This window comes from Aythya marila (genome assembly GCF_965140915.1).
Source record: "Aythya marila genome assembly, chromosome: 3".
Lineage (NCBI taxonomy): Eukaryota > Metazoa > Chordata > Aves > Anseriformes > Anatidae > Aythya > Aythya marila.
In genome coordinates this window covers 25,367,443-25,394,776 of record NC_139044.1, presented here as the reverse complement: position 1 = coordinate 25,394,776, position 27,334 = coordinate 25,367,443, and the positions used below count along the sequence as shown (strand labels likewise).

The window sequence follows — 27,334 nt, the reverse complement described above, 5'->3', positions numbered from 1 at the left end:
CAAATTACATTACTACCTATTTGGTTGTTGATATATATACCCATTTTGTCTTTGGTTGACCTGGGTAAGTACCTGTTATACCAATGATAATTCAGTGACTTAGTTACTGACCTCTGAAATTTTCATCTAAATCTGTTGTATTTGAGAGTATTTCATTTGTTACTGTGGCTATAGTAACTTGTAATTCCACGTTTTATACATACAGCCACATAGGGATTAAGCTTGTTTTAAGGGCAGAATTCTCCTAATTAAATTTTTGCAGAGCAGCTGTATCTGCTGTGAAGAAAATGCAAATCCTGCAGATTTTCTTCACACTTAGAAAGAGTTTCAAGTAGTTTTGTTCCAACATGATAGAACTCCACAGGGTTCCCATTCCAATCTGACATAACAACCACCTTTGGAGAAATTTAAAGTTTTTAATGTAACCAGGAGTGCTTATGATTCCCAGGTGAAAACAGTAAGACAGTAAGAATGTGCTCACACCAACCTGGAAGAGATACTGCAGTGGGAAGTGGTACCTGCTTGTCCACCAGCAGAGCAGTTTACTGTTTGTCTCAGAGAGAAGGCAGGCACCATATATGCTTTAAGAACAGCTGTTTTGTCCTTTAATAAACCAATGCAGGATTAATTCATTGACAGCAACTGTAGCACAGAGGTGGTGGTTGTGTTTTTGGTTTGAGACATGACTTCAGATCAATGTCCCTGCAGATGCTGGGGCAGGTGAGGCAGAGTGCCCTCATAGGAGGGGAGGTGCCCTGTGGGGCTGAGCACTGCGTTGAAGCGAAGGGTGCTTGATAGAAACTTCCTGGCTTTGAATTCAGAGGCTTCAACTCAAGCCTGGATTTCTTTGGAAGGATTTTTTCCCTTTCCCAGTCATCTTGGGGGCAGAATCTTACACTTCTGTGTAAAATTCTTTGTTCAGAGTATTAAAAAATTAGCATTTAATCTTTATGAACATTTTCAGTCAGGAAATGCGCTAAAGACTAGCATTACCTCATTTAAAGTTTATAAAACAGCAGTTCAACGTTGGTACTGCAGCTGATTATATTGTGCCTTCTGGTTTTCCCTAAAATTTCTATTATCTCCCCTTTGTGGGTAAGACTTGTGCTATAGGTTTGCTATGTTTGTGGTTAATTTCTCCTTCCCCTAGCTGCTGCTACTGGCAGCTTTGTTCCAGATTTTCAGGTAGTCTCTCAAGCTGCTTTCTAACAGGGCCATGAGCTTCAGGATGTCAGTGCACCTTGCAGTGCTCCTTTCTCCAACGGAACAAAAATCGTATCTAACAATACCACAGAGTTCAGATCGATGCCTTATAAATAACATGTTTTATCAAACCAGTGATAACTCTTCCTATCTAGAAGACAGGAGGAGGACTAGACTTACCATATTAAAATAAGGAATACTACATGTATCCATCTCTCTGCTCATTGACTAGGCATTTGAATCACTTTTCTACATAAAGTACCTAGAAAGGATTGACAAAAATGATCACATAGCTTTAACTTTTCGGACTTAGAGGTGTTCAGCCTGTTTCACAGTTCAAAATGCCCAAACCAGAGCAGATGACTCTCTCTTCCATTCCAAGACTGTTTCTATGGCTGCTAAGATACAATTTCTCTATTTTTAGAGGAATGCCGTGTTTTGAGATCATAACTAGTGCATAAATATTATTAGCCTCCAACTATCTTGCCACATTGAGTAAGCAGTGATGATGCAGAGTAAATTGTGCTCCAAGAATGTAGTAATAACTTGAAGAGACAATATTTAATGGAGTTGACATTTTTCCCTTACAGGCTGTTACGTGCATGTAAGAATCCCTACTGTCATGCGTTTGAGCAACCTTTTCATGTGTTTACAGTATATTCATCATAATCACATATTTCTAACCTAATACAGTGTAAAAATAAAAATACTTAGAAAATAATTGCCGTTTACCTTCATGAAATTTGCTCCTTTAAAATGAGCATAAAATGATTAAATTATACCCTAACAACTCTATTCAAAGCCAAAAATATCATGGCTTAGAACAAGGCATTAATTAAACAGTCTTCAAAGTCTAAATCATTAGCTTACACTTTTCCTTAACCTGTGAAAAGCTTGTGGCAAAGACAAGTTCTTCATTTATCTGTGCATAGAACACTTCTAAAAACCAAAGCGTGACGAAGAATTGCTAAGCTTTGTTTTTCAGAACATCTGTTTTAATATTGGAATGTCCTGGAATGCTGTAGGTGACTGAAGTTATATGGGGCTTGGCCGCTCTGTGTCCAATGCTGCCTCTTGCTGGAGGGATCCGATGTAAGCCATGAAGCTGTTGTTCTGATGGCCCCAGTCATAGTAGTCTGGAGAGAAGCTTAAAAAAGAAAACAGGAATTAGTGACTGGCAGGGTGGTTGTGTAAATGCCTGGCTAGTTACTTTGTGCAAAATGCAGTTCCACGGGTGCACTTCTCACACTGAAGTGCAAAATAAAACCACAGCCATTTAGGCTGTGACTTCAGGCTGCAGTTTGTTTCTTATCTGGCAAATGTTTCAGCCCAAGCATTCTTGACTCATTACCTGTTTCTTGATTCTTCTAGTTCACTGAAGATTCTACCTTTTCTGCTTTGCTAATCCAGAGCATGGTTGACAATCTTAGTGCTGTGCTGTTAGTGCTTCTACTCCATGCTGAGTCCTATCGCTGCTATGGACTGTCAGTGACAGAGCTAAACCTCCTGTGTCTGTGCACAAGGGGCCTGGATTTGGGCAGCAGCTCTGGCGTACTGGCTTTACTCCCATGAGTAGCGTGAGGCTAAACAACCCCAACTCAGCCTTTCTTCATCAGAGAGGCGCTCCAGCCTTGTGGCCTCCTCTGGACTTTCTCTAACAGATCACTGTCCTTCCTGCGCTGGGCACCCCAGAGCTGCACGCAGTGCTCCAGGTGGGGCCTCATGAGGGCAGAGCAGAAGAGGACAATCACCTCCCGCGCCCTGCTGGCCACCCTGCTTTTGATGCAGCCCCCGACACAGTTGGCCTTCTGGGCTACAGGCACACGCTGCTGGCTGATGTCAAGCTTTTCATCCACCAGAACCTGCAAGTCTGCAGGACTGCTCTCAATGAGTTCTCCCAGTCTGTGCTCCTGTCTGGGGTTGCCCCAACCCAGGTGCAGCGCCTTGCACTTGGACACACTTACACAAGGACACACCTCTTGTGTCCTTGTAGTCTCTGTGGGGCCCTTGGATCCCTACAGTCATTCAGTGCCGCCACATCAGCTTTCCCCTTTGCTTCCTCCCTGCCCCTTATCATTTAAGCAACAATTGGAGCTTGACAATCTACGTTATTCTGCAGTGTGTGGCTTCCTTCTCCTCCAGCTGTTTCTGCTATGGGAATCCAGCTACTACCTGTTGTATCTTACCTGCCCTGGGCTCCCTGTGGTGCAATATTCCACGCCAGATCATCATCGCTGTCATATCTGCGAGGGTTGTCAAAGAAATAAGATCTGGGATTGAAGCCATGGCTTGGGACCATTCCTGCATTGGCCTGAAGGAAGGGAAACAAACCTCAGTCAGTACAACACATAAACTGCTTGCTGCCTCTCTTCTAGAAGGTGCCACTGGAAATTTACTTCCCGGCTTCCAAGATAAAATAGGTAATTTTCAGTTTGCTGTAGACAATAGAAATATTTTCATATTTTCTGTATTTTTCTCTACTACCATAGTGATAGTCTTGTGATCTTAACAGTTTTTCCTCTTCCTGCCTTGCAGCTAACAGATATGACCCATTTCTGAAACTACCCTTCAGGATGTGTTCAGCCTGTCAGCTGAATTTTCTGTCCTGGATGCTTTATGCTTTTAGCCAGTTGGCTTGAAGTGAGCAGTAGGAAGGCAGCTGAGGAACCGCAGGACGTTAAAGAATCTGAGGAGATTTGGTTGTAGCCCCTGTCCCTGTTTGTAACCCTCCGCCTGCAGTTCCCTCCCTTGCCTCAGGAACTGATCACGCTGAACCTTGGCACCCTGCTTCACGAAACCACAGCTGAAAGGCTCCCTGGGACTGTCCTCAGCAATGTCAGTATCTACTCAGTGCTGTGAGGACCAAAGTCCAAGGAAATGTCCCTCACTAAAATAGGGAATGGGGTGTACCTGTAACACCCTCATTTACAAAACACTTTGCCTTTATTTCCCTATGAATCAAAATGGAAAGTGCACGAGATTCGAAAGGTCCATATGATTCTGAAGCCAGTGTGTAGGGACATCTAGGACCCAGCTGAGCCTCTTTGACTCATCCACTGCTCGTCTCTCCAGGGAACAGGACTCCTTGCACCCATGGATAAGCCAGGATGATGTCTTCTCCTTGGCCTTCAATAGGAGAGCAGTTTAACCTCCCAGTGTATTTTAGATGTTAAATAATTTCAATATAAATGAACTAAAAATAGGTCAATTTCTGTCATTTCTCCATTTCCAACATTGGTCTTGCTGAAGCTACAGCAAGGCAGAGGACCAAGCACTGCAGTTACCCCATGGCAGCACCAAAGCACGCAGGCAACTTGCGTGATCCAGGCTGGATCAGTCACACGGAGCTTTACATTTGAGCAATGCTGAAGGCAGGCTGCCTTCACTCAAGCTTTTTGTTTCTGAAGTCCTGAATGAAGTGTAAAAAACAAACCACAACCGTTCATTGGCAAGTTTCCTTATCACAAATAAAGTACATTTTGGATTTCTGATAAATCGAAGTTGTTAAGATTTATGTTTTTAACATAAAAAAAAAAGAGGGTTTGTTTTAATTCCAATCCCATGCTTTCTGGGCAAGTATTTTCTGCCAAGGACCATTTTCTAATACTTTATTGCTCTAATAGTCTACTGACCACGTTAGACTAAAGTCCTGTGGCCCTTGGTCTCCCTCTTGTGGCATATTTGCATTGAAGTTCAGTCTTGCCTTGCTACACAGCCTCTTCGGTTTTTCTTTCTAACATCATTTGCAGTTCTTTCTCTAGTCACTTTGTAGAAGAGCAACAGCAAAACTAAAACATTTAATTTCTTTTCTTTGCAGTTATCCTGGCTGACTCCTAAGCAGGAGTTGATCCGATCTTTTCCTTTTTTTTTTTTTTTTCCTTTTTTTTTGGTGATGTACGCACTGGCTAACTGGTAGGTTTCTAGCAGGAAATCAGTATCGCAGATGAACACTAAGAAGAGTTTTATTTAAGTGGAGGTTCATTACTTCCTCACTCAGTTTGGCATTATTATTATCTCTGAAATCTGTGTGTGCGGATAAAAATCATGGTGTCCTCTAAAAAAAACACAACACAAAAACAAACAAACAAACAAAAAAACATATGAATTGCTTCTCTTATATGTGAATTTACCATTTATGTCTTCCTTGGGGTAGCTGACTGGATTGGCCCTATAGAAACATTACCTTAGTGATCCTAGTCCAAGGCTGATATTCCCCATGTACCTGTCAGCCAGCATATCCTACACTAACCTGGGAATGCTGCCTACAGCTATTAAATGATAGTCCATCTATTAATTGCCTAGACATTAAGAGTACTTAGAGGGGGTTACCCTTACAACTCACACCTTATTCCCTGCTCTGCTGAAATAGCAAACAAAAATGGTAGTAGCGCTTACTGTGGCTATTGGCTTTTGACATGGAAACAATTCAGCAGGCACAAAGCTTGAAGAGTTCAATATATTTCATATATGCCATTGAACAGTTAGCAGAGAATGACTTTTACTGTGTAATGAAAGATACCAGGTTTGAATAACAAGCCGACTTCTTTTTCACTGACTCTAGTATGGTGCCATATCAACCCAAAAGGAACATGTCCCTAAATTTAAGACTACTGTTTCTTAAGGTAAATTGCCCAAGAAATATCCTTTCTTCTTGGTAAATATGATGAGATTTTCTCATGAAACTTTAGCATAACAAAGTGGTAAGCTTGAGTTGCTTTTATTCTGCTGAGGACACCTTGAAAAAGATAAGTCAAAACATAAAGAAGCAAAAGTTCCTTCAGAAACTGAGCCCTCCACACCTGCCAGGACATCATGCTATCAAATGTATTAACAGATTTCACTCACTAGATCTTTTGTAGGGTTTCGGACACGGAAGAAATACACCACCAAGGAAGTAGGCAAGAGCTCCCAGATGAAAAGGATCACTCCAAACACTATGTAACCTGCATCTCCCAGCTGACATTTCAGATCTGCCTGTTGAAAAGTCAAAGAGAAAAATGTTCACAAACAAAAACTGCGGCTTGCTTAGAAGGTACAAGAGGCAACATGTCTTCTTATGAAGACCTATACTTAAGTGGCTGAACAACATGGCCAGAAACTATATCCAGTAAAGCTGGATTAACCTGGTTAATTATTAAAGGCATATTAAAAAGAAAAAAAAAAATCAATATTCTATGTTGCCGGGTACATGCTTTCCCTTTCCTTCTACCTCCTCTCCTCTCTCTTTCTCATGCCTCTATCTTTGCTTCAGGAAAATCAAAGTTCAGTGGCCGCTTGCCAGGCTAGGCTCTTAGACTGGGAAGAAAGGGATAAAACTGACATAATGAGAAACTAGTCCTTTCCCAGCTGAGAATAACACATGAAGGAACACTCAATGCCCAGGTCTTCAAGGGCATTGCTGGCAATGTGACCTTTAAAATTCATGCTTGGATCCCCTCAAATTGGTGCATGTTTTTAGCTTGAATAACCGTGCAGTTACTCTAGCATTAGCTTTGAACTCCTCTCTAGATTTAATTCCACTGTTCACCACAGCTGCAGAGGGCAAATCTTGTCTTTTTGTGTGTTTTCTACAGAAGAAATAAGGGTAATGTTTGTGACAGGTGAGCTGAGGCAGTGCCACAAGCCTAAAGCATTTCACTCAGCTCCCTAGCACCAACCACGGCCTCCAGGTGGGAAACTGGACCCAATACTCTGGCCATAGATTTCCCGTCCTTGCAAGGGGTCAGCAGCATCTGCTGCAGGCCCCAGTGACAGGGGAGTAAAAGTTGGATTCAGGAGGTGAATCACAGCCTAGTGCCCTTCCATCTGAAACTTGTGTCTTCTAATTACACAGAGTGGTACCACCTAGCTGCTCTCCTCTTAACCACACAGCAGCAGGGGAGATTAGTGATTCCCTGACAAACCCTGCTCAAATAACTCTTAATGAGAACCTCTGGGCAATCTTCCCCTGCTGTTTACCTACATCTTATTTACAATTTTATCTACTACTCAACAAAAAAATGATAATGGCTCCAGGTTTGCTAGCCTAGCCTGGTACTATGAGGTGCTTGCATGTCTGGGAACACGGCTTCTGCTCAGCAAGTGCTTGCTGGGGTGGTGGGGCAGCGTCATGTGTCTGGGATTTTGGGGCCAAAAAATATTTAGTCATGGTCCAGACCCAGGCCTTCCATTTTGCTGAGCCTTGACAGAGCTGGAAAACTACTGGGACCTACCTATATGCTTCAGAGTAGAGAAAGGAATTGGATGCCCACATTTCACAAAATTCAAAGAATCACCTGCTTATTTCCTTCAGTGTTTTTACCACTCCTAGTTTTCAACCTGAATTGTCATTTAATCGTTGTCTTAATTAAAAGTTGAAAGGAATCATAGTCTGAACCTAAAACTACAGACGGTATCACGCTACTGACAGAATTATGGTAAATAACTCCACAGCACTAGAAGGCAATGGGAGAATTGACAATTACTTTAGAACTTGGCATTTCAGTGGAATCAAGCACTATTTTTCTCCTGTAACCACAGTACTTTCTTTCTAATGAACAAAACACCTGTGTTTTTTTTAATAAAATGATTTTTTTTAATAAAATCAAAGTAAATAAAATACACGATATAAAAGGATAATTTAATTAAGTTTTTCTTTCAGTGCTGTTTTTTTCCCTCCTTTCTTCATATTCCTAGAGCAAAACAATTCTAGTGCATCAAATAAAAGAAAAAAAAAGCAATAGAATTTTAATATATTATTGCCTCTTGCCATATCATTTAGGAAATCAGCCGTCACATGCAGAATGAGTTTTTCTCATTAGCAAATATTTTCATACTTGCCTGATCTGATACGTTGTACCAATCATAATCAAAAGAATTGACTTTCTTGGTTTGGGAAAATGATAAGATGAACAAATTGTAACAGGCTCGTGAGGTATAAAGTAGTATAACAGTCACTCCTATACTTGTCACCTGACACACAGATGAGCCCTGGAAGAGAATTAAACATAGGTTATTATTTGTATGGGAAGTTGACAAGAACATCACTTTGCATGGACTTCAGGGGGTTGTCACACTACTTTGCCTAAGGAGATTGACTTTCCTTCTTTCATCAGCACATCCTATACGATGTGTATTCCTATATTTTACCAGCATGGTGGTTTCCAGGGAATGGTAGCAATTCCAGCCCCTGCCAAGATGGGCTGTGACTAACTCCTGTGACTGTTGTACAAGTACTATTTTCACAGCAATGACAGTACATGAGAACAACACTTGATATCAGATGGAGCAGGAGAATTCAGCTTCCAGCTGTGCACTAGCTATTGAGCATCCTATATCAGGTGCTGACTACTAGTATGATGCAACCTTACATCTTTTTATAACTGCTTGCTGTGCACCTATTTCCCCTTCCAAGTACTGAGCAGATCATAGGAGTCAGCAGTAAAATACAGCCCACAGAGGAACAGAACATCCTGCCTTACCTAAAGTCAACATGGAGGAGACAACGAGGAAGCACAGCCTACGGGCAGAGTGAACATGGCAGGGCAAGCTGGGAGTGGGACACTGGCACAAGGGAAGCAATGAGACTGCAAGTGTGGATTTGAGATAGCTCCTGAGTCCTAGAGAAGGAAATGGTTGGAGAAGGGGACAGAGCCTCATCCAGTGTGAGGAAAAAGTGTGACATGACATCCCGGCCACTTGATGCAGGGGGCTGAGGGAGCAGCACAGGAGTTGCTGCAGCAGCACCAACTTCCAAAGGTAGGAATCAAGGAGCCATGGCTACAGGGAGCAGTGTGAGACTGAGTGTGGAGGCAGCAGATGTACCAAAAGGGGACTGCCTCTGAAGGAAGAAACTCGATGTAAATTCTGTGCAGTCAGCTCTGCAATACTGCTTTTCACAGCCGAAAGAGGAATGCTATAGAGAACCATGCTGCAGGGGAGCAAAACACCTTGCAGCCATTTGCTTCACTAGCCCTGCCCTCCCTCTCCTGGCAGAGACCCACACCATGCAGATGGGCTCCTCTAATCCATCTGGGACAGATGAGCCAAGAGGGAAGCTGCTCCTCCCATCACAGGACCCCTCGCGGCAGTGCAGGGACAGGCGGGCCTGCACCCTGTCCCCTCCACCCAAACTCTGCTTCCACACCTGCAGCCCAGGAGCAGAGCACCGGAGAGCACAGAGATAACACAACCAGCTGCTGGAGCATCAGGAAAGTCACCGAGTCACCACGTCCTGAATCCCTGAGCTTCAGGGCCCCTCTGTGCTGTGCTGGCAGCTGCTGTCCTGCGGCTCTGCCAGCCAAGCTCCTTGGCCTGGGTCATCCCTGAGGAGAGTCAATTAAAAGGAGCTCAGGGACTTGTCAGAAAAGCCTGCAGGAAACGAGCTTGTGTGTTTTCCCAGCAAAAAACACCGATTCAGAGACCAGTCAAGCTCAGGGGTGTTACAAAATCCCCAGCGCGGTCAGTCTCTCTGACTGACTTCCCGCTCCAAATGCTGCCGACCAGGCCACAACCTGCAGCCATGTCGGGGGCGAGCCAGGAGCCTGCTCTGTGTGGGAACAGGACCCGGGCACCCGGCACAAGGCGGTGAAAGCTGTGGCGAGACGAGCGAGCAGGAAATGCCAGAAAGAGGAAACGTTTGCTGGGCACTTCTCTGTTCTCCTCCTGCACGAGCAGCGGCGCTGCCATGGAAACCGAGGGTGAGCGAGCCGAGGGGCACGTACCTCAGTACCTCAGCCCCTTCGGTGGCAGCGTTCAAAAACAGAAGTGAAGAGCAGAATGGGGTTGGCATTTCCCTGTACTAGTTTCCCCACAGGGCTGTCATTCTTAAATAACTTTGCTTTCTTTAAGAGCTGAATGTGCTGCAGCTTTAGCAAACTCTGCCACCAAGTGCAAAGAAGGGGATCAAATTGTCCTGTTCTCCCTGCCCGTCAGATACGTGTGGTGGCTTGGGGAAGGGAGATTGCAGAGATAGGAGCAGAGCCAGAAGGCGTCTCTGTAGAAGAGGGGGCAGCCCCAGGCTGGCAGTGCCCCAGCACAGGAAGCCTCTGGCCAGCACAGAACCGTCCCGAGTCAGCCCCTCACACCTCACGGCGGGGCCGCGCACCTCCCTGCTGCTGCCCAACCTGTGGCCGGAGAGCCAGGTCCGTCCCCATGCCACATCAGGAAGGTGGATGCAGCATCTCCACCAGCAATTTCACCCCTGGTCGGAAGGCAGAAGGGAGATACAAATAAAAGGCTGCTGGTAGCAATCCCTATCTACACACGCCCCAGACATTATCTCTGATGATACTTCTATCGTATCACCATGAAGAACAATTTTTTCTTCTTTAGCTAGTTTTTTCAGCACAGCAGTAGCAGATTAAACCAGGATGTTTTTTCACCGCTGGCTCCAGCCTTCTGTATCCTGCAATATGTGCAGTGAAATCCTACTGGAGGTCCCCAGAGGGACTCCCACCTCAGGTCAGCAGAAAAGAGCAAAGCTCTTTAATTCTCATTTCAACATTCAGACTTTGATGGCTCAGTGTCCTGTCTTTTCCTCTTTGCAGCACTGCTGCAGTTTGTTTGTTTTTTTTGTGAAATAGCTTAAAGTAAAGAAGATCGGGTTCCCAGCAGAAGGAGGAAACGGAACAAAGTAATCTACCAAAGCCTCTTGTAGGTTAACACGGCTTTGTTACAGAGATTTACGCTTCTGTGATTTGCAGCAGTAGAAAAACTTTTCTTCCTAGTAAAAATAATCCATTGCCCATGCCCTTTGGTCAGCAAATGACAGACTCGAAAGAAACAAAACAAACTAAGCCGTGTTTTTGAATCTTTTGTTCAGCCATGAACTCTCAGTTGTTGTGCAGTATCGCCAGATTTGATTAAAGAGGAAAAGTGTTCCTTTCATCTGATTAACTAAATGGAGAGATGGATTTTATTGTAAGATTTTCTAACTAGCAGCTGAAACTTACGTTTTTGGAAGGTTTGTTGTGGTAATGCTCTAGTGGTTAAACTAATTTACTTTAAGATGTAACCATGTACTGTGAATACAAGTGTCATTATGTATAGGTACAAAACATCATCACTGATTTTATGACAAACACTGCTAGCTTTTATCACATGATGTCACCTATGAAACCAGCCCTTTGACCAAAGCTGTGAACCTAATGAAAATTCTTGAAAGAACATTTTGCAGAGTGATAGGACATTTTTCCTCCTTCTCCCCACCTGGATGAATTTCTAATGCATTAAGTCTTCTAAAACACATTCTTACTATCTGTAGGACAGTATGCAAAGTTATAAAGGGAGATTCATATTCCTATTTCTGACTTACAATCAGCAAGCTGCTACCTTAAACGTTTAAAATAATCAATCAATAATTTGACAAGCTGAAGGATCCTAAAGTACCTCTATGTACCAGTACAGAAATGAAGTGGTCATCAGACATGGTTCTGGAGAAAGCAGTATCCATCTGAAGAACATCTGAGAAACTCCAGCCAGTAGATCTATAAACTCTGTCCTAAAGACAGGTATTTTGGGGTTTCTGCTGTTAGCCAAAAGCACCCTTGCTTAGTATTTAATTAATTTATTGAGCAGGATGGACAAGTGTAAGCTATGAAGTCTAAGGCCTCTAGTTCTTGGGGGATCAACTGAGTTTTGTGCCTTCACTTCGCACTGCCCACATCTCTCAGAAGGTACTTTAAAAGGAACTGAAAATGTACCTTACCTTGGACTCCAAGTAAATGTTGGCTAAAGACATCTTGGAAATCTTATACAGGCAGATGGAGAGTGAAACAGCGCACAGCACAAACAACGTGTCATTAATTGCCACCCGGACAGAGACAATGACTTTTCTCTCTGAGTTCTGTGTCCTCACCAATACTGCACATGTTAAATTCACCAAGAGGAAGAGGAGACTTATGAAAAGAGAAGCCAGGTAGAGGGGCAACCTGGGAGAGTGAGGAGAAAACAGTTTTAGCGACATTGTTCAGCAAGTGTCAGTCATGAGATGGAAGTTGCACTCTGAGCACTGAAAGCCACACTTGGGCTGCCAGGCTGACGGAGTGAGCAGCCACCCAAGGCAAAATCAAAGTACTCTGGACCACTGGAGAGATGAACACAGCTTATTTCAAACCTTTTTTTTTTGAAGTTATAGAACAAGCAGTAGGTAAAGAAACTAATGTCAGGCAACAAAACTTGGAAAAGTGTTTGCAGCAGAAATAGTGGCACAGTTCTTACAAATCATTTAAATACATGTCTTAAGGCATGCACTTCACATACAGCACAAACCCTCTGACTATTTGCTGACAGGAGAAACCTCACAAAAGGTCAAGTTGGTTGGAATGGGCTGGTGTTGATCCTGGTTTTACTACATCATCACTGCTGTGAAAAACATCACTGCCAGTCTTTGTAGACAGATTTCACATTAAATTAGGGAAATGTCTAACTGTAGGAAATCTCTGAGTTATTGGTTCCCCAGCATCTTTTTCTGTCCCTTTTCCTAAATATCTTGGTTATGGGAAGCCTCTTGAGAGAAATTTAAATATGCACATCGATTATGGGTTGACATTTTGCCATCTATGCCAGGCAAAGGGTTTGTTTGCACAACCACGGGAGCAGAGCTGGAACAGGAATGTGGCAGGAGCCTAGCAGTTGGACTGGTTTTCCCCATTTGTATTTTTTCCTACCTACCCAGCAGTGATACCTGCAGTGTAAGTATACCATATAGTCAAGGAAGGCTGCTTCTCTTTACTCCTACACACAGCTGCAGAGTTTTTCATTTAAAGAAAAAAAAAAAAAAAAAAAAAGGAATAAAAAGAAGCATGTTTCCATTTTAAGTGTTTGCTTACTTCATTATCATTGTTGACCGAGGCAATTTCTGATAAGGTTTATAATCTACAGTCACAGAACATAAGGTTTTGCTCACAGCCCTTCATGCCTGCTGAGAATCTTGAATTTGGCTGATAGCAAACATACAGATTGTCTCTGAAGAATCAAATTTGTATTGTTCAAAAGTACTTTTGCCCAGTGATGATAATTCTCTTTCACATGTTCATATTGTTTTGGGATGGCACCAACCCAGCCACAAAACACAAGCGTAGCTGGCTTCTTTTCAGAGGGCAGGAAAGGAAAGGGTACACCTTTGAGACCTTTTAGATGTGTAACAGGGAGAACTGAAAGCCTGTAATTCTCTGCTTGTGTTTATGAATCAATGCCCTTCTTCCCAGCTATATCTGGCAGTGAGCTAGTCTGCTGTCTTTTCCTTGCCAGTCATGGAAATTCCCTCTGGGGGGGGAAGATTGTGCTCATTCATAATCTTCCAGGGCAGGGCTCTGCTCTTAGGATACACAAGGGCAGCTCCTGTAAACCTCACAGTCCTGAAGCTTCTCCTCTCTCACACGGCTTCCTTTGGAGAATGCAGCTCCTGGTTGAAGTGGTGGAACCTTTACAGATTTTATTAATATTCCCAAAGTCTTTATGTTATGGTCAGGTGTCTTCCTTTCCTTGCCCTCCCACAGCCTATTTGCTCCCCCCCCCACCCGTATGGTTCCCCCATTGCAGCGCAAGTAAGATACATCTGTGGGTTTGGGGCTGAGGAGGAAAGATATGCACTGACACACTGCCTATGTGTGGAACAGTAAGTACGTGCAGTCTTTGTGCTCTGCTTAGTCAGAGGGACCTTCTGCTTCAGCCTGCATGCCCCAGATGCTGGCTCACAAACAGCAAAGCTTCCAGACCGTGCTCCTCCTTGACAGGTTTTAGCCAAAAAAACACCACCAGCAAAGCACTGTCATGCTCTCATGCCCACACACTGCTATATGTACCAGTGTGAGCTGTCATGGCCCGTCAGTTGTGCAGCTCTTCACATAATGAGCTTCCATCCCCCTTATTAACATGATGTGGCTGGGGAAGCGGCTGCCTGTTCTGACAAAGGAAGCATTGTTGCTGAACCTCTGAATAAGCACTGATGGAGATGGAGGCTGTGTCTCTCTGGGCAGTTTTAGGGTCTCTGCAGCTGCAGAAAACATTACAGCCTCACTTAAAGGCAGAATGCGCCCCTACATTTCAACTATATGGGCACCTAGAAGGAAAGAATAAGCTTTTTTTTTTTTTTCAGAACAGAGAAAGCTGGACAGGAGAGGTGCTTCCACATTACACCAGCAACTGTTCAAACAGCCTGTTGTGCATAATCCCCATGCTGAGGCCAGTCCCTAAAGCGGAGCTGTGCGTAATCTGGCTTGGCCAGGGAAGGCACATGTCAGGTTGTTCTCTTTTTTCTGTGTCAGGCTGGATGCACCTCTGAAGTTTTTCTTTAAGCTTAACACCAAATTTCAGCTGAATGCCGTGAATTCTGCCTTGTTTAATGAGAAAATCTGGGTGAAACTACTACATTCTGTATGTGGTTTCCTCAGAAACCATACAGCGTCTGAGGTTTGTGTGTACAACACATGCACACACAGCACAGCAAGCCTCATTCAAACCCAGGGACTGTAAGAACTCTCCAAGCCCAGGGAGATGCAGAAGGAGGTTGTTTAAATACAAAGCTGGGCTAGTACAGGCTTGGCCGTGAGATCTTTTGCCACAGTGACTAATATCATGAAGGCTATGCTGAGTAAAATTTACTTAAGATTACAGCTCTCTGATAGGATTTCATCAATTTTTCCCTTATCTGAAATGATTCTGATTTCTGAGACCTTTGTCAATATACAGACTGCATCCCCACCTCTCTGCTGACTTTCGCATGTTGCCCTTATCCATTCCTGCTGTGCTGCAGAAATGACATCAGGCAATATGGTCTGGCACTTATTAAAAAAATGTGAAAAAGTCAAAAATAAAATAAAAAAAAAAATCAAATTCAGTAACTGTTGACTCCACCCCTGTATGAAGGCCCAAATCATCCGTCTTTCACTAGCCTGTTATGATTAAGATAGAGGACCTCTGCTGCAGGTGTGCGTGTATTTACACCACTTCAGCTGCCCTCTATAAGAAAGGAAATGAGGTCGGCTTCATTTATTTGGCTCTTTTACACAGGCTAACCACATTCATGCTAATCGCTCTAGATATTAAAACAAGATACTACTGTGGTCCTTTAACAAGAGGGCTGAATAAGAAGCAAAAGGCTAGACCAGATCCAAGAGTGACCTGTGTTAGAAATGCAGAGGGCAAGAGTCGGGGCAGGCGTTGATCTGTTGAGAGCAGAGCAGTCTGTACATGAGAAACACTGCCCACAATAATGCGGTCACTTCATGGACACTGAACAAATAACACAAGTTCAGAAGCTCCCTTTGCTTGAAGAAATAACTTTTTGTGCTTTTTTTCATGAATAAAGCCTTGCCACAAACACTAGTAACAGACAAGGTTCAAAGTCTCTCTCTCACCTTTAAAGACAGCCAGGAACATGTTCACAGTTTCCCTATACCAGCAGAACCTACAGCTCAGGTGTTGTGCAAAGCCTTCCTCCTTACTCCTCCTGGCTATGTGTGCCATCAGCGACAGGCTCTGTCACTTGCTGGGGGCTGGCTGGTGTGTGCTGTGCTTGTCTGCCAGCCCATACTCCTGGATTTCCTTCCCACAGAAACCAGAGCCCAAAGGGGGATGTAGGTATTTGTATGCCGCAGCGTTCACCAGGGAGCATCTGGCTCTTGCCCCTTGAGGTTTGGGAGGCAGCCAAGGTATGCACACAGACCCACTAGCTTGGAAGCGTTCCTGGGGCCACCAAAACAGACGCAGCCTTCTCTGTTCTCACCCTCACTGTTCCTGCATCAGCTGCTCCTCAGCATGGAGTCCCCATCCCTCAGTCAGCATCCACACCTTGCCTGTCTCATACCTCACTGCTCACCAGTCCATGCACTGCTCACCCCAAGTCTGCTCTCGTTGTCCTGCCATTCTGCCAAACATGTCTTGCACATCTCTGTCTCTCATGCACTTGCACTGGGTGATCGCTGCTCCAGCTGTGTCAAAACCCAGCCAGATAATGCACTGTGCAGAGCAAGGACAGTATTAATGTCTGACCTGTTGATACAGTTCCATGTTCTCCTGATCAGTCAGCAAATAAGGGGTCAGATTTCAATTGCAAATTACTCTGCTTTCCCATCCTGACTTCAAACTGTAAACCTTTGTTTAGAAAGGAGACAACCTCTCTTGCTCTCTCACCCTAACTAAACAACATTGCCCCTGATTGAAGGTTTTAGGAATTGCCACAGTGAACATCAATTTTCTGAGCTCTTCCTCAGCTTTCTGGTCATTTATGCCTTTCAGAAAGCTTTCAGGGAGCTTCTGACAATCCCTCCTGCTCAAACAAGACCCCAAACGGATCTCACCACCTAAATGCAGAGCTACCATAGCCTCAACATTATGGAGTTGTGGAAAGCTATCTGTGAGCTCCCAAACACATCATCACGTTGAATCCGTTCTCTCTAGCTCCTTCCCTTCATAACACTTGTCTCAGCTTCCCGAAACTTTGGAGTCTTTTATTACCACTGACCTCATTTCTGGGCTGAGAAATAACCAGTCTCACTCTTTCCTGTGAAAATGAATACACCACCCTGCTACCTTTACCAAAGTGCTGGATCTGGATTCACCTAACATACAAAGCTTTTATTTAAGAACACATAGGCGAAACAAATTTTGTAGACAAATCACCAGGGTCAACGTATTCTGCTTGTATTTGAAATAGTTGCCTTTGAAATATGTGAATGGCTGAAAACGTTGCTTGTGTTGGGAAATGACACAGACTTTGAAAAGTCAGAGGAAGAAGCTGGCCTCAGAACCATCATCGTAAACACTGGGATTTAAATATGAGTAGCAGAGATATGAGCACCACAAATGATCAGAGATGTAGCGTTTCTCAAAGTACATGGCTACTTTTCTTTACCATAACAAATATTTGCACAGTTCTTACCTGTATTTCAGTAGCTCTGGGGAATATTTTGATTTAGCCTTGAAAATCACCTGCAAAGCAGAAAAATATTGCATCAGACCTAGAATACACATGAGTAAAGAAAAACACTGCAATCCACAGGAATCCTGCCTCACACGTCACGTGAAATGTAATGCTAGGTTTCTTCACACAATAGATTTGCATTTATGGCTTATCTGAGGCAGGCAAGCTATAAACAAAGTATTAAAACCACTCAGCAAGAGATTATGATGCACTTGTACACAAATTGTATCCACCATTATTTTTACTTATTCTGGTTTGGGAATAAGGTTTTATACCAGCTTTTATACAAGAGCCAGTATAATCAAAGAGGTAAGTAATTATTAGGCTCTTACACGTCCTATCAGTACGTCTCTCACACGCACCAGCTCATGCTGGCTTTTGGGGTCAGATGCTCTGTTCATATCAAAAGCTCACCGTAGTGCCCTGGCCTGAAATCAGATATGTAAGGTTGTATATCTACGTTGCGTTGACAAAAGGATGCCATCAAGACCCAAAGGAATTGGTTTACTCTGAGGTTTACTTGGCTTCTACTGACTCACTGACAGAGCAGTAAGTATTTTTACAGAGAGAGCTCAGGCAAATCAATTACCTTGCTGAAACAGGAGAGACAAAATACTGACACATTTTCCACAATGTAGGTAGGTGGTATCAGTCACAGGTGTTTAACCACCATCAGGAATTATACAAGAATATATTAGCATATTTTGTATCTTGTTTATTAAAAGCAAATCTAGGTAAGTACCACTGCGTTTTCGTAAGCTATCACAGTTACTAAACACACTCAGTTTATAAAAATTTATAAAGGTTCATTTAAGCTCAGCAACCAACACTGAAGCCCACTGGTTGCTGAAATTACCAAAAATCATGCTGCATGACTTTCTGTGGGCTGCTGCCTAACTGATTCCTTCTCAAGTCACCCTGCCTTATCCATTTAATTTGGTTTTGCATGCCCTGTAGTGTAGCTTGCATAATATTTGCTGTGATTATCATGCTTCCCCCAGGAAACAGGAATGACATGATCACTGTGTGTGTACAGGCATGTGTCTGGCCTGTCAAGCTGTTTATCTGTCCCCCCACTAATCTCAAAATACTCTGGTCAGAGAGCTGACTGCAAAATAAGAGTCAAAGACATGATCCTTCTATCACCCTCCTGAAAACCAATGACCCAACAGAAGTAAGGGACCCTCTAAGTGCATCTGATGTGAGGAGAATCCTGCCTAATGACCCCACATCACAAGGTACGAGAGGCTGCACATAGCAAAGCACCACAAGAAGTGCCCCAGTCATAGAAGCAGCCCCGGTCACAGCTCAAAGTCAAGCATGAGACACAGATCTGGAGAAAATCAGGCTTTGCTTGTTCCAGTGCTCCTGGAACAACTTGTCATTTAACTGCTATTCACCACAAGCAGCTGCCTTGACTTGGAAATTATTTTTATGACACATCGGTCTGCTTGGGACTAGCTGAACCAGCAGAGAGGACTGAGCCTTTCAGTAGGCCTTAGAAAAATAACAGCTGAGAATAAAATTGAAACGCCGGGGGAGGGAAACCTCTAAAAATATTCCGCGACCATTGGCACTGTTTTCAAGTAGTTAACATCTCTGGCAGTATCCCTTATAGAAGATTTGGGGGATTCATTCTCTAAATTCCTAGATCATCAATTCTCACAGGAATTCAGGAACATGTTTTATGTTGTTTTACCTATTTGCTACCTAGCGGAGAGGTATGACAGGCTTGTGAGATTTCTGTGTTCCTGTGGCGCACAGAGAGGAGCTGTCAGTCTTTTAGAGAAGAGTTGGGGTTCAAAATCCTTTCTGTATGTGTTCTGTACTAGGTATGTTACCTCCCCTGTTTATTCTGGAAAACACCGTGGGCAAGTGGGGAGGGAGCAGATTCCTGAGCTCACTGAAATTAAACAAGAAAAACTTGTCTCTAGGGCCATTCCACAGTCCTCGGCTGTGCTGAGCAGCACTTACTCACCCATGCTGTACCGTTAATTTGGACAGGAGGAGCACTGAACAGAGGTGTTCAGAGCCTGTGCAAAGAACTGCACGAGACAATTCCCAGTGGGCAATGAGTCGTGCTGGGTCCACAAAGCATTGGGAGGTTCACAAGTTCCTGAATGCCATCTCCTGTGCTTCCCCAGAAAGGATCCATCCACCCCTACACTGTCACCGAGTGCTACTTTCACATCAAGCAGCCCAGGGCTGTCCTGCTCAGCAAAGGCTCCGTGGCTAACTTATCAAAAGCCAAGCGTGGCGTTCCTGCTGCCGATAAAATGCACGGCAACATCTCCAGGTGTGAGGCTGCTGGAGCAGCCGTGTCGTTGTGATCCCGCATTTGGTGGAGCTGTCCCAGCAGGCAAATGCTTCTGGATTCTTTCAGAGCAAAATGACCATTAAGAAAGAAGATTGATACTAAGCATAAAATGGATGCTACATAGAATGAAAGCTTTAGTACAAGAACCGGCATTCGTACAAAGTCACTGCTAAACAGGAACACAGGCGGCCACGTTCTGCCACCTTGGCTTATCCTGATGGTGCTTTATTTCATGAGGAACTTTACTGGAAGTGGTATGACTGTCAGTGAATAAAGGGCTGTTCAGTGGCAGTAGGGATGTCTGAAGCTGATCTGCATATACCTCAGATGTGTGGGTGCAGCTCTTTGCATTTAGCACTCATTTCACTCAAGAGCACGCTGGAAGAAAAGACTGTTGCTCAATGGCCCCTCCCCGCAACAGTGTTGAGAAAGCTTCCAGTCAGTATCTGAGTCATCTCAGCAAGTCTTCCAGCAAACCAGAGCAAACCAGGCTTTTCCTATGAACAGACTAAGCAGCAAGCAGAAGGCAAACTTTTAAAAAGAGGCCTTTCAGAGATCCCCAGGATAAATAGGAACCAGGGAAACTCAGTGCAATTCCTTGCTGATTTTCCAATGTCCAAAGGGCTACTTTTCCTTCTTATTTTTTCCCCTTTCACTTTTTTTTTTTTTTTTTTTTTTTTTTTTTTTTTTTTTTTTAAGGAGAAATACCTTGTTTTGACTCCTTCTTTTTTTTCTGAAGGATTGGAAACCTCAAATGAGATTCTCACACTCCCTCCTCTACTCCCCTGAGGTGTATGTCTGGCATATAGAAGGGCAGCAGTACAAAAGGACTCCAAAAAAGCCCTTAATACAGCCAGGGAAAATTCCTCTGTTGCAACAAGTGATGTAAACAGCTGACCTTAAAGGCATTCTACCAGCCCCCAGCAGCAGAGCCGGGGATGGCACAGGAGTCCCTCAGCAGCTTGGCTGCAGGGAGCTCTGTGGAGCTGCTGGGCAGGCAGGCAGGGCAAGGCTGCTGAGGCTTCAGGGGGTTCCAGCTATGGGTAATGGAAGCAACGTCAGGAACCGCTCTGGGCCTGTAAATATCAATGAAGCAGGTGTCAAAGCCAAGTTACACGCTCCCAGAACAAAAGAAGCACTAAAATAAAATCTCACTGGAGCAATTCTCAGTTCGCGCTGATTTAGCTGAGCTGATGGGAACACTGGCACAAACCTCCCGCATACCTCCAGGTCTGGCTGATCAGTTCACTTTTCCAGGAGCCTCAGCTCACCACAAAGCCTCAGGTATGTGCTAAGTGCTTGCATATGTCTCAAGCCGGCCCTCCGCAGAGGAATGAAGTTCAGCTTTATTTACCAGTCCTCGTTTCAAAGAACTATACGTGGAGCACAGCGTGTTCTTTCCCCTCCCAGTCCTTTTCACCGCTGCCCCTCTCTCCCTCTGTCACTGTGCAAACTTCTTTGCACCCTGAAAATAGGCCACAGCCTCATGCAGGCCCAGAGCCCCTCACCGCCAGTGCGTACACCCTTCCTCTGCCGTGTATTTTGCAGTCCCACCTTGCTTTTTCTCTCCTTATTCATTCTTTCATGTTAAATGTTCCTGCATTTGGATCAGCTCCCCCCAAACATGCCAAGTTCTCCCTCTACTCCCTAAACCCTACCTGCTTTGTAAAGCCTCCTGACACCAGCAACAAGACCCCTGCCAGTCAGCCTGAGGTGCGCTGGCAGAAACAAGGGACGGGCACCATCGTGGGGCTGGCAGCCACAGCAAGCTCTCTGCACTTTCCTATCCAATTACCATCCAAACCAAACGACGCCGTTCTCCATGTCAGATGCTGAGAGCCAGCCAGTCTGCAGTTCCAGTTTGTCTCCTACGGATCCAAAGGGTAATGTTTTAAGCCAAACATATTTGCTGACGCTTCACCATCTCGAGTTGGACTCTTGTAGCTCTGTGTACATCTGAAGCATGCTGCAAATAGCAAGCTTTATAACATACAGTGTATTCATATTTATCAAACAATAAATGTTCCTCCTAAATAAAAAGCCCTCTCTGTTCTCTCACCGGTGGTATCACTGTCAAAGTCCTGTCCAGAGGAATTAGAGCATAAGAAGCCCCCTTCATTTCCCTCACAGATAACTCGTGCCCCGGTTCCACAGATACGGGCAGCCTCTCCGACAGCCTCATGCAGGTTTTACCCCACCCTGCCAGGCACTTCCAGAACGGCTTGCTCCTCTCCGAACTGCCTTACTCTGCACAATTTCTCCTCATTTGAAAGTCCCTGATGTTATCAGCCCTGCCTGGGAGGCAGGGTAAGCTCCTCCATCTGAGTGCCAGAGAAAAGGGAAGATGGTTACGGAGGAGGAAGGAGAGGAAAATCCAGCTACCAGCCCTCCTCCAGCTGTACAGCCCCACAGCTCTTTAGCTCAGCACCACCTGCTAGCTCTAGGTCCTGGAGAAGTTCCCAACCTAATGGTTAAACCCGCAGCCCACCAAGTGGCTCAGTGTGCCTGGCCACAGGGGAGGACTGGGATTTCCAGCATCACCGATGGCTCACAGCCTTTGACCTTGACCTTGTGTTTTGAGCCTGTAACCCTCCATGCTAGCCTGCCTCCTTCATTTGTATCCTGCTCCCCAGGAAAATGTAAAGAAGAAACAGAACAAAGTGAAGCGAGCCCTTCTCTGCTCACCTCCATACCAAAAAAGACAACTTGTTATTTTATTTCCCACAGCCTCCTTAAACTTCTGCCCAGGGCACTGAGCGTAAAGCCTGAGGACTCATCTCAGCCTCCTCCTGTCAGGGGCAGGGAAGAATGGGAGCTTTGGCCAGGCAGGACGTAAATAAAAGAGTGCTCGAGTCCTGGGATCCTCTCTGGCTGAATTCAGCTGAAGTGGAAAATACGGTATTTGCCCATGTGCAGCCTTTGCTTTATTAAGCAGCCAAAATACACCCGTGGGAGGTGCAGGTGTGAGGCAAATGTATCCGTGGGCTTTTCGGTCTCTGCCGGTGGAAATGCACTCTTCAGCTCTATCTGATGGGTCGGGGATGGATCTCAGCTCCACAGGAGATTTACTTCAATCATTTCTAAGGAGACAGAGGGTTATCCTGAGAGGGTAGTTAGCAGTATTTCTCTCCTTTAGAAGACAGGAGGATGAATACAGACATTATAAGCTAATAAATTCTAATAAATTTGTGTTTCTCATTAGAAAATCACATGTATTTGCTGCAGTGTGTGATTTCTGAGCGCAGGTAATATTACACAAGCCTTTTCTACAGCACCGTTTTTATTCTGCCATCAAGACCATGGCGAAGGACCCTGAACTTGGCTCTCAACCCAAAGAATAGCTCTCAGCTCTCAGGAGTTGTTCTGAATCAAAACTACTTTGATTGTAGCTTGTCTTTTGGCTACAGGTCCCCTGGTTTAGCAACCTGCCCAGCGCATTGGCTTCCCCTGTATCTGCTGATGGTGCTGCCCAGGGGTGGGAATAACCCCCGCTGTGCTGACGCCATCTTGGCTTATTTGTCTTCCTAGGCATAAGAAGCAGTCCAAATGTGTGTCCTCGTTGCTTTGGGATACCTATTAAAAAGAGAATAGTTGTGGCTAACTTTCTGTCAAGTTCAAAGGTGCTCATTATTCTAAAGAATGCCCTCGGGCACTTGCCAAATGAGTTTCTCTGTTGGGCCAGAAGCATTTGCAATCTTTTTGGAATCACTTTTTCTTCTCACCTCTGCGTCTCCAGGTTTTCTCTGCAATGCCACATTTAGAAATGCTGGGTGCTGGGCAGCAGGTAAACACCTGCAAAGTCCTGAGACCCATGAGGTCTCTCCCTGTCCCCTGTCCCCATACCACATGTAGAACACTTCTTTTTCTTGAAGCTAAGCATCAGTTAAATAGCATGGTTTTTATGCAACAAGACACAGCTGCAGACTTTTCTTTCCTTCCTTCTAGAGAAAAAAGGGTAAATGTTGCTTCTGAACAGGTCTGTGAAGTTATAAGGTATTACTGAAAACAAAATTCTCTCTCCCCACCCCTTTCACACTAGTTCTTGCTTGCCTACTGTGGAAAGCTAGATGCACATTAAACATACAGTCTTAAGAAGATGCTGAATTTCAAGCCAAACCACCTTTTAATGTTTAGAAATAGAGAATTAATAACAGTGAATTAAAAATATGTGCACTGATTCTGTGCCCTACATTATATCTCTACAGTGGCTGTGCTTAGATTTCTTAAGGCTTTGTTTTGGCTAGGGAGATATTTGAGATAAGATTTCAATGGGAGCAACCAGCTCTAAAGCAAACAACGCTGCTCATAATGTGCCAGTCTACAGCGGCTCACAGTCTTTAAAGATTATGACACATAGCACAAACTCCGAACGGCAAAGCAAATAATGTTTCCAAAGCTTCACAACAGCACTTCAAGACAGGTAACTATTAGCTGTTTTTTTTTTTTTTATACGGGGGCTCAGAGGAAGATTGTGAGGACTCACGGTGACAAAGCAGAAATCGTGTCAAAGGCAGAACCAACAGCCTTAGCATTTTGTGTGTTTCCAACTAGTGCCTCATACCTCCTTAGTAATATCAGGCAGCATTGACAAAAATTAGTTAAAAGCACATATCCGTGCGTTCCGTGTGCTCCCTTTTCACTTCTTCCATCGACAAGAGGAATCGGTTGCTCACTGCAATCAGCCACTCAGAGCTGGCACCCTATGCACGGAGCGCAGCCGCCGTGCGTGCTCTGGGCTCCCCTCAGCTTTGGCTGCTCTTGGGTGAGAGCCAAGATGCTGCAGTCTGCCTCCAGACCTCCACCGCAGCCCTACCTGCGTGTCTGAGGGAAGAACCTCACTCAGGGCTATGGTTTAGTCCTGTGATGGTGACGGGCTGCGTGATGATGGACGTTTGCCCCTGGGGAGCTGCACCGCTCTCAAATGCCATGGGATAAAGCATAGGTCACTACATGCCTGAGCCAGATTTGGGCAGCATGCAGATGAAAGGTTCCTGTAATCCTTTAATGCATCTCAAGTCCTGGGGAGCGAGCGGGCGAGTTACAGGCATTTCAGCCCCTGAATCCAGAAAAGCAAACTTAAGTGCACAACTGTGTACGTGGTTCTAAGTATGTAATACCCACTGCGACTCAAGTGATCCTCTTACAGCTTTCATGCTTCCAATCCCCACATTTTCAGCTCTGGGAGAGCAGCTCTCACAAGCAGCCCGATCTCGACAGCCTGGCTGTTCAGGACTCACAGGCCTGTATCACTACAGAGCCCCGGTAAGCACTGCAGGCACTACAGAAGCATCCAAACCCGGGCACTGAGCTGGTCCCACGAGGGGCACACAGCAACATGCAGAACATCCTGAGCGCTGCCTGGGGGTGCTCCAGGGCTGGCTGGTGCTACCCTGGCCAAGCCACCTGTGCCCTGGAAAAGCTGCCTCTGACAAGGGTCAGCTGAGGGCAGGCTGGGCTTCCTGCTCCTGGCACGGTAGTGGGATTGAGGAGATACTGATCCCAACCCCTGCTCTCCTGCGAGCTTCTTGTGAGATCTCAGGCGAGCCCAGCAGCCTTTCTGTGCCTCAGCATGCCAACATCCCGTCCTGCAGCCCAGTGACCAGATACCCAAGCTCACCATAAATACTTCCAAGCAAATCTAACTGCAGCAACACGGAGCTCTGTGCACCCTAATTTACCTGGCTTCCTAGCTGTCTGTAGCAGACATATTCTCAAGGCAACCTAATGATACAGGGAGACTGTTCCCTTCACCCCCCTACATGGCTAATTCACCTTTACATCACGGTGTCCTTGAAACAGAGGGTGTATGTACCTCTGTACAGCAGCTAGCACTTACCAGGGCCCAGACTCACTGCTATTTGTAATACAGATCATTGTAAGCATGGGAGCCGGCAGCAGGGCTCGATCTACACTTTCAGTTGTTGATACACAGCACAGAAATCTCACTGAGAAACATTTTAATCAACTTATGAAAAAAATGAGGGGGGGGGGGGGCTGCCTGCAAAATTACAAATTACAATTCTGGTAGCACACGGATATCAAGGTCTGCTAAGCCAGGAGGCTTATGAGGTTTAATAACAGCACTAAGAACAATAATAAAGAATAATAACAGAACGGCATTTTGGTTATCCAGCCTTCAAGCCCTCCAGCTCTCCTGTACGTTTTTTTCCTACCTTTATATCAAATGACACCTATTTAATGGGCAGTAGATATATTATTTGCCATTCCTGAAATGATCACTTTAGGCTCCCGTCTCACTGTAAACTGATCACTTGCACAGAGATCAAAAGTTAAAATTCCCAGCTAAATAACTTGAAATTTGCTTTTTGCCTTGCCAAAGCACATTAGGAAATTACATCTTTCGCACAAATCTTACAAAACAATGCTTTATCATTCTGTCATATTTAATCAACCAAATATCTGTTGCTTACCTGTGTGAAGTAAAGATTCATCAGGGTCAGGGTAAAAAACTGGAGGCAGACTGGGAAGCAATAGAGGAGCCAGAAGATGAAGGGGCTGAGAGAATTTGCTGTGACAAAGTCTTTGAAGTAAAATGAAAAGAGCACAGTCCTAAGAGAGGCCCAAAACAAGCACAGAAACAGAAAGACAGTCTGGTAACTGAACCTCTTGTGCCTGTAGTGCAGGACCAGCCAGAGCTGAACGTAGATGAACACAAAAAGAAGTGAATAAAAAACAGTATATACAATGGTCAGGCCCAACTTCACATACGGAGGGACAGCTGGCGTCAGGGTCGGCGGAAGGGTGTCATTTTTCAGTGGGTCCCACTCAGGGGCCTCCATTTGATATCTGGAATCGTCAGAATTATTTATTAAGTTTGGCTGCCGCTGCTGCCTCCTCCTCCTGCTCCTTTCATCTTCCTACAGCATAGGAATCAAGAAAATGAAAGAAAACAAGCTGCACTTCCTCTTTGGCAGCTCACTGTGGGCTGGTAGCACATGATCACAATTCAGAATGATTCATTAGGACTGCCTTTGTCAGCAATTGGCAGGGAACAGCTCAGAAAGCTGCCCTTTGCTGATGTCTGTGCACGAATCTCTACCATCCTTAGGAAAGAAAGAAATGCACCAGCCCTTAAGTGGTTTACTGATGATTATTTTTCTACAGAAAATAATCTGGATTTTAAATTATTTAAGTAATGTTCTATTTTCTGCAAGAAGCAGGTACCGAGCATTTTCCCAGTGACAGCCACATGCTGTCTTTGTAGGATTTTTTGCCTTGTTTCACATTTAACGAGTACTTAATTTAGCTGCATTTTATTAGGAGTAATTTTAAGCACCTTAACCTCCTCATGAGATTCAAACTACTGTAATAACCTCTAACAGTTCAGCTCTGCATTGCAGAAACCTTGGTGTTTATAGCAAAATGCAAAATTTGCACGGCTTATCTAACACATCTAATATCTTATTTTTCTTCTAACAAAAGACTTTTAGTTAGAACGGGGAAAAAAAGCACGTAAGGCTTCCAAATATGCTGTGTATGGGAACAAATAAAACCCCCTAAATACCCAAATTCACCAAAGCATACATGCAGCTACAGGTTCTTTTCTTCTTGGTTGTTGCCTATTTGTGCCATCGCTGTGGCAACAGCTGACCAGACACGCCTTCTCCCAAGCATGCAGATGTGCCCTTGGGATTAAGTCTATAAATTAATAGGTGCTATTGCAGCCTGCTGGGTTTGACTCATGGGGTGAGAAGCGAGAACTGAAACTTAGTGGTTTAGATCTTTGCAGCATGGTGGAAATGCTTAACGTATCTCTAGGTCATGTATAGCGTCATAGACAAGTGAATAACAAGTTTTCATGAGAGATAACCACACGGCAGCAGGAGCACTGCCATGATCTGTCCTGTGCTAGCATTATAGTAAGTTGACTGCAAGAACTGCTTTGTTAC

At 44.6% G+C, this 27,334-nt stretch overlaps 1 protein-coding gene across 1 annotated transcript; it reads right to left on the bottom strand.

The window, feature by feature from the left end:
* Positions 1-1,735: 1,735 nt before the first annotated feature.
* Positions 1,736-26,303, bottom strand: GPR137B (G protein-coupled receptor 137B). Its single transcript, XM_082758280.1, has 7 exons — positions 25,856-26,303; positions 17,066-17,115; positions 11,891-12,113; positions 8,019-8,172; positions 6,049-6,173; positions 3,390-3,514; positions 1,736-2,350 (listed from the first exon to the last, which is right to left on the bottom strand). The coding sequence occupies exons 1-7, from the start codon at positions 26,222-26,224 to the stop codon at positions 2,239-2,241; spliced, it is 1,158 nt and encodes a 385-aa protein (XP_082614406.1). The 5' UTR covers positions 26,225-26,303; the 3' UTR covers positions 1,736-2,238.
* Between the last annotated feature and the right edge of the window lie 1,031 nt (positions 26,304-27,334).

What these genes read in the sequence shown, in the direction of transcription:
- GPR137B (XM_082758280.1), bottom strand. Translation starts at nt 26,224, where the DNA reads ATGGAGGCCCCTGAGTGGGACCCACTGAAAAATGACACCCTTCCGCCG. An exon ending in CAACGTATCAGATCAGGCAA is followed by an intron (nt 6,174 to 8,018) that starts GTATGAAAATAT and finishes TTCAACAGGCAG; the next exon opens with ATCTGAAATGTCAGCTGGGA. An exon ending in CCACAGGGAGCCCAGGGCAG is followed by an intron (nt 2,351 to 3,389) that starts GTAAGATACAAC and finishes TTCTTTTTTAAG; the next exon opens with CTTCTCTCCAGACTACTATG.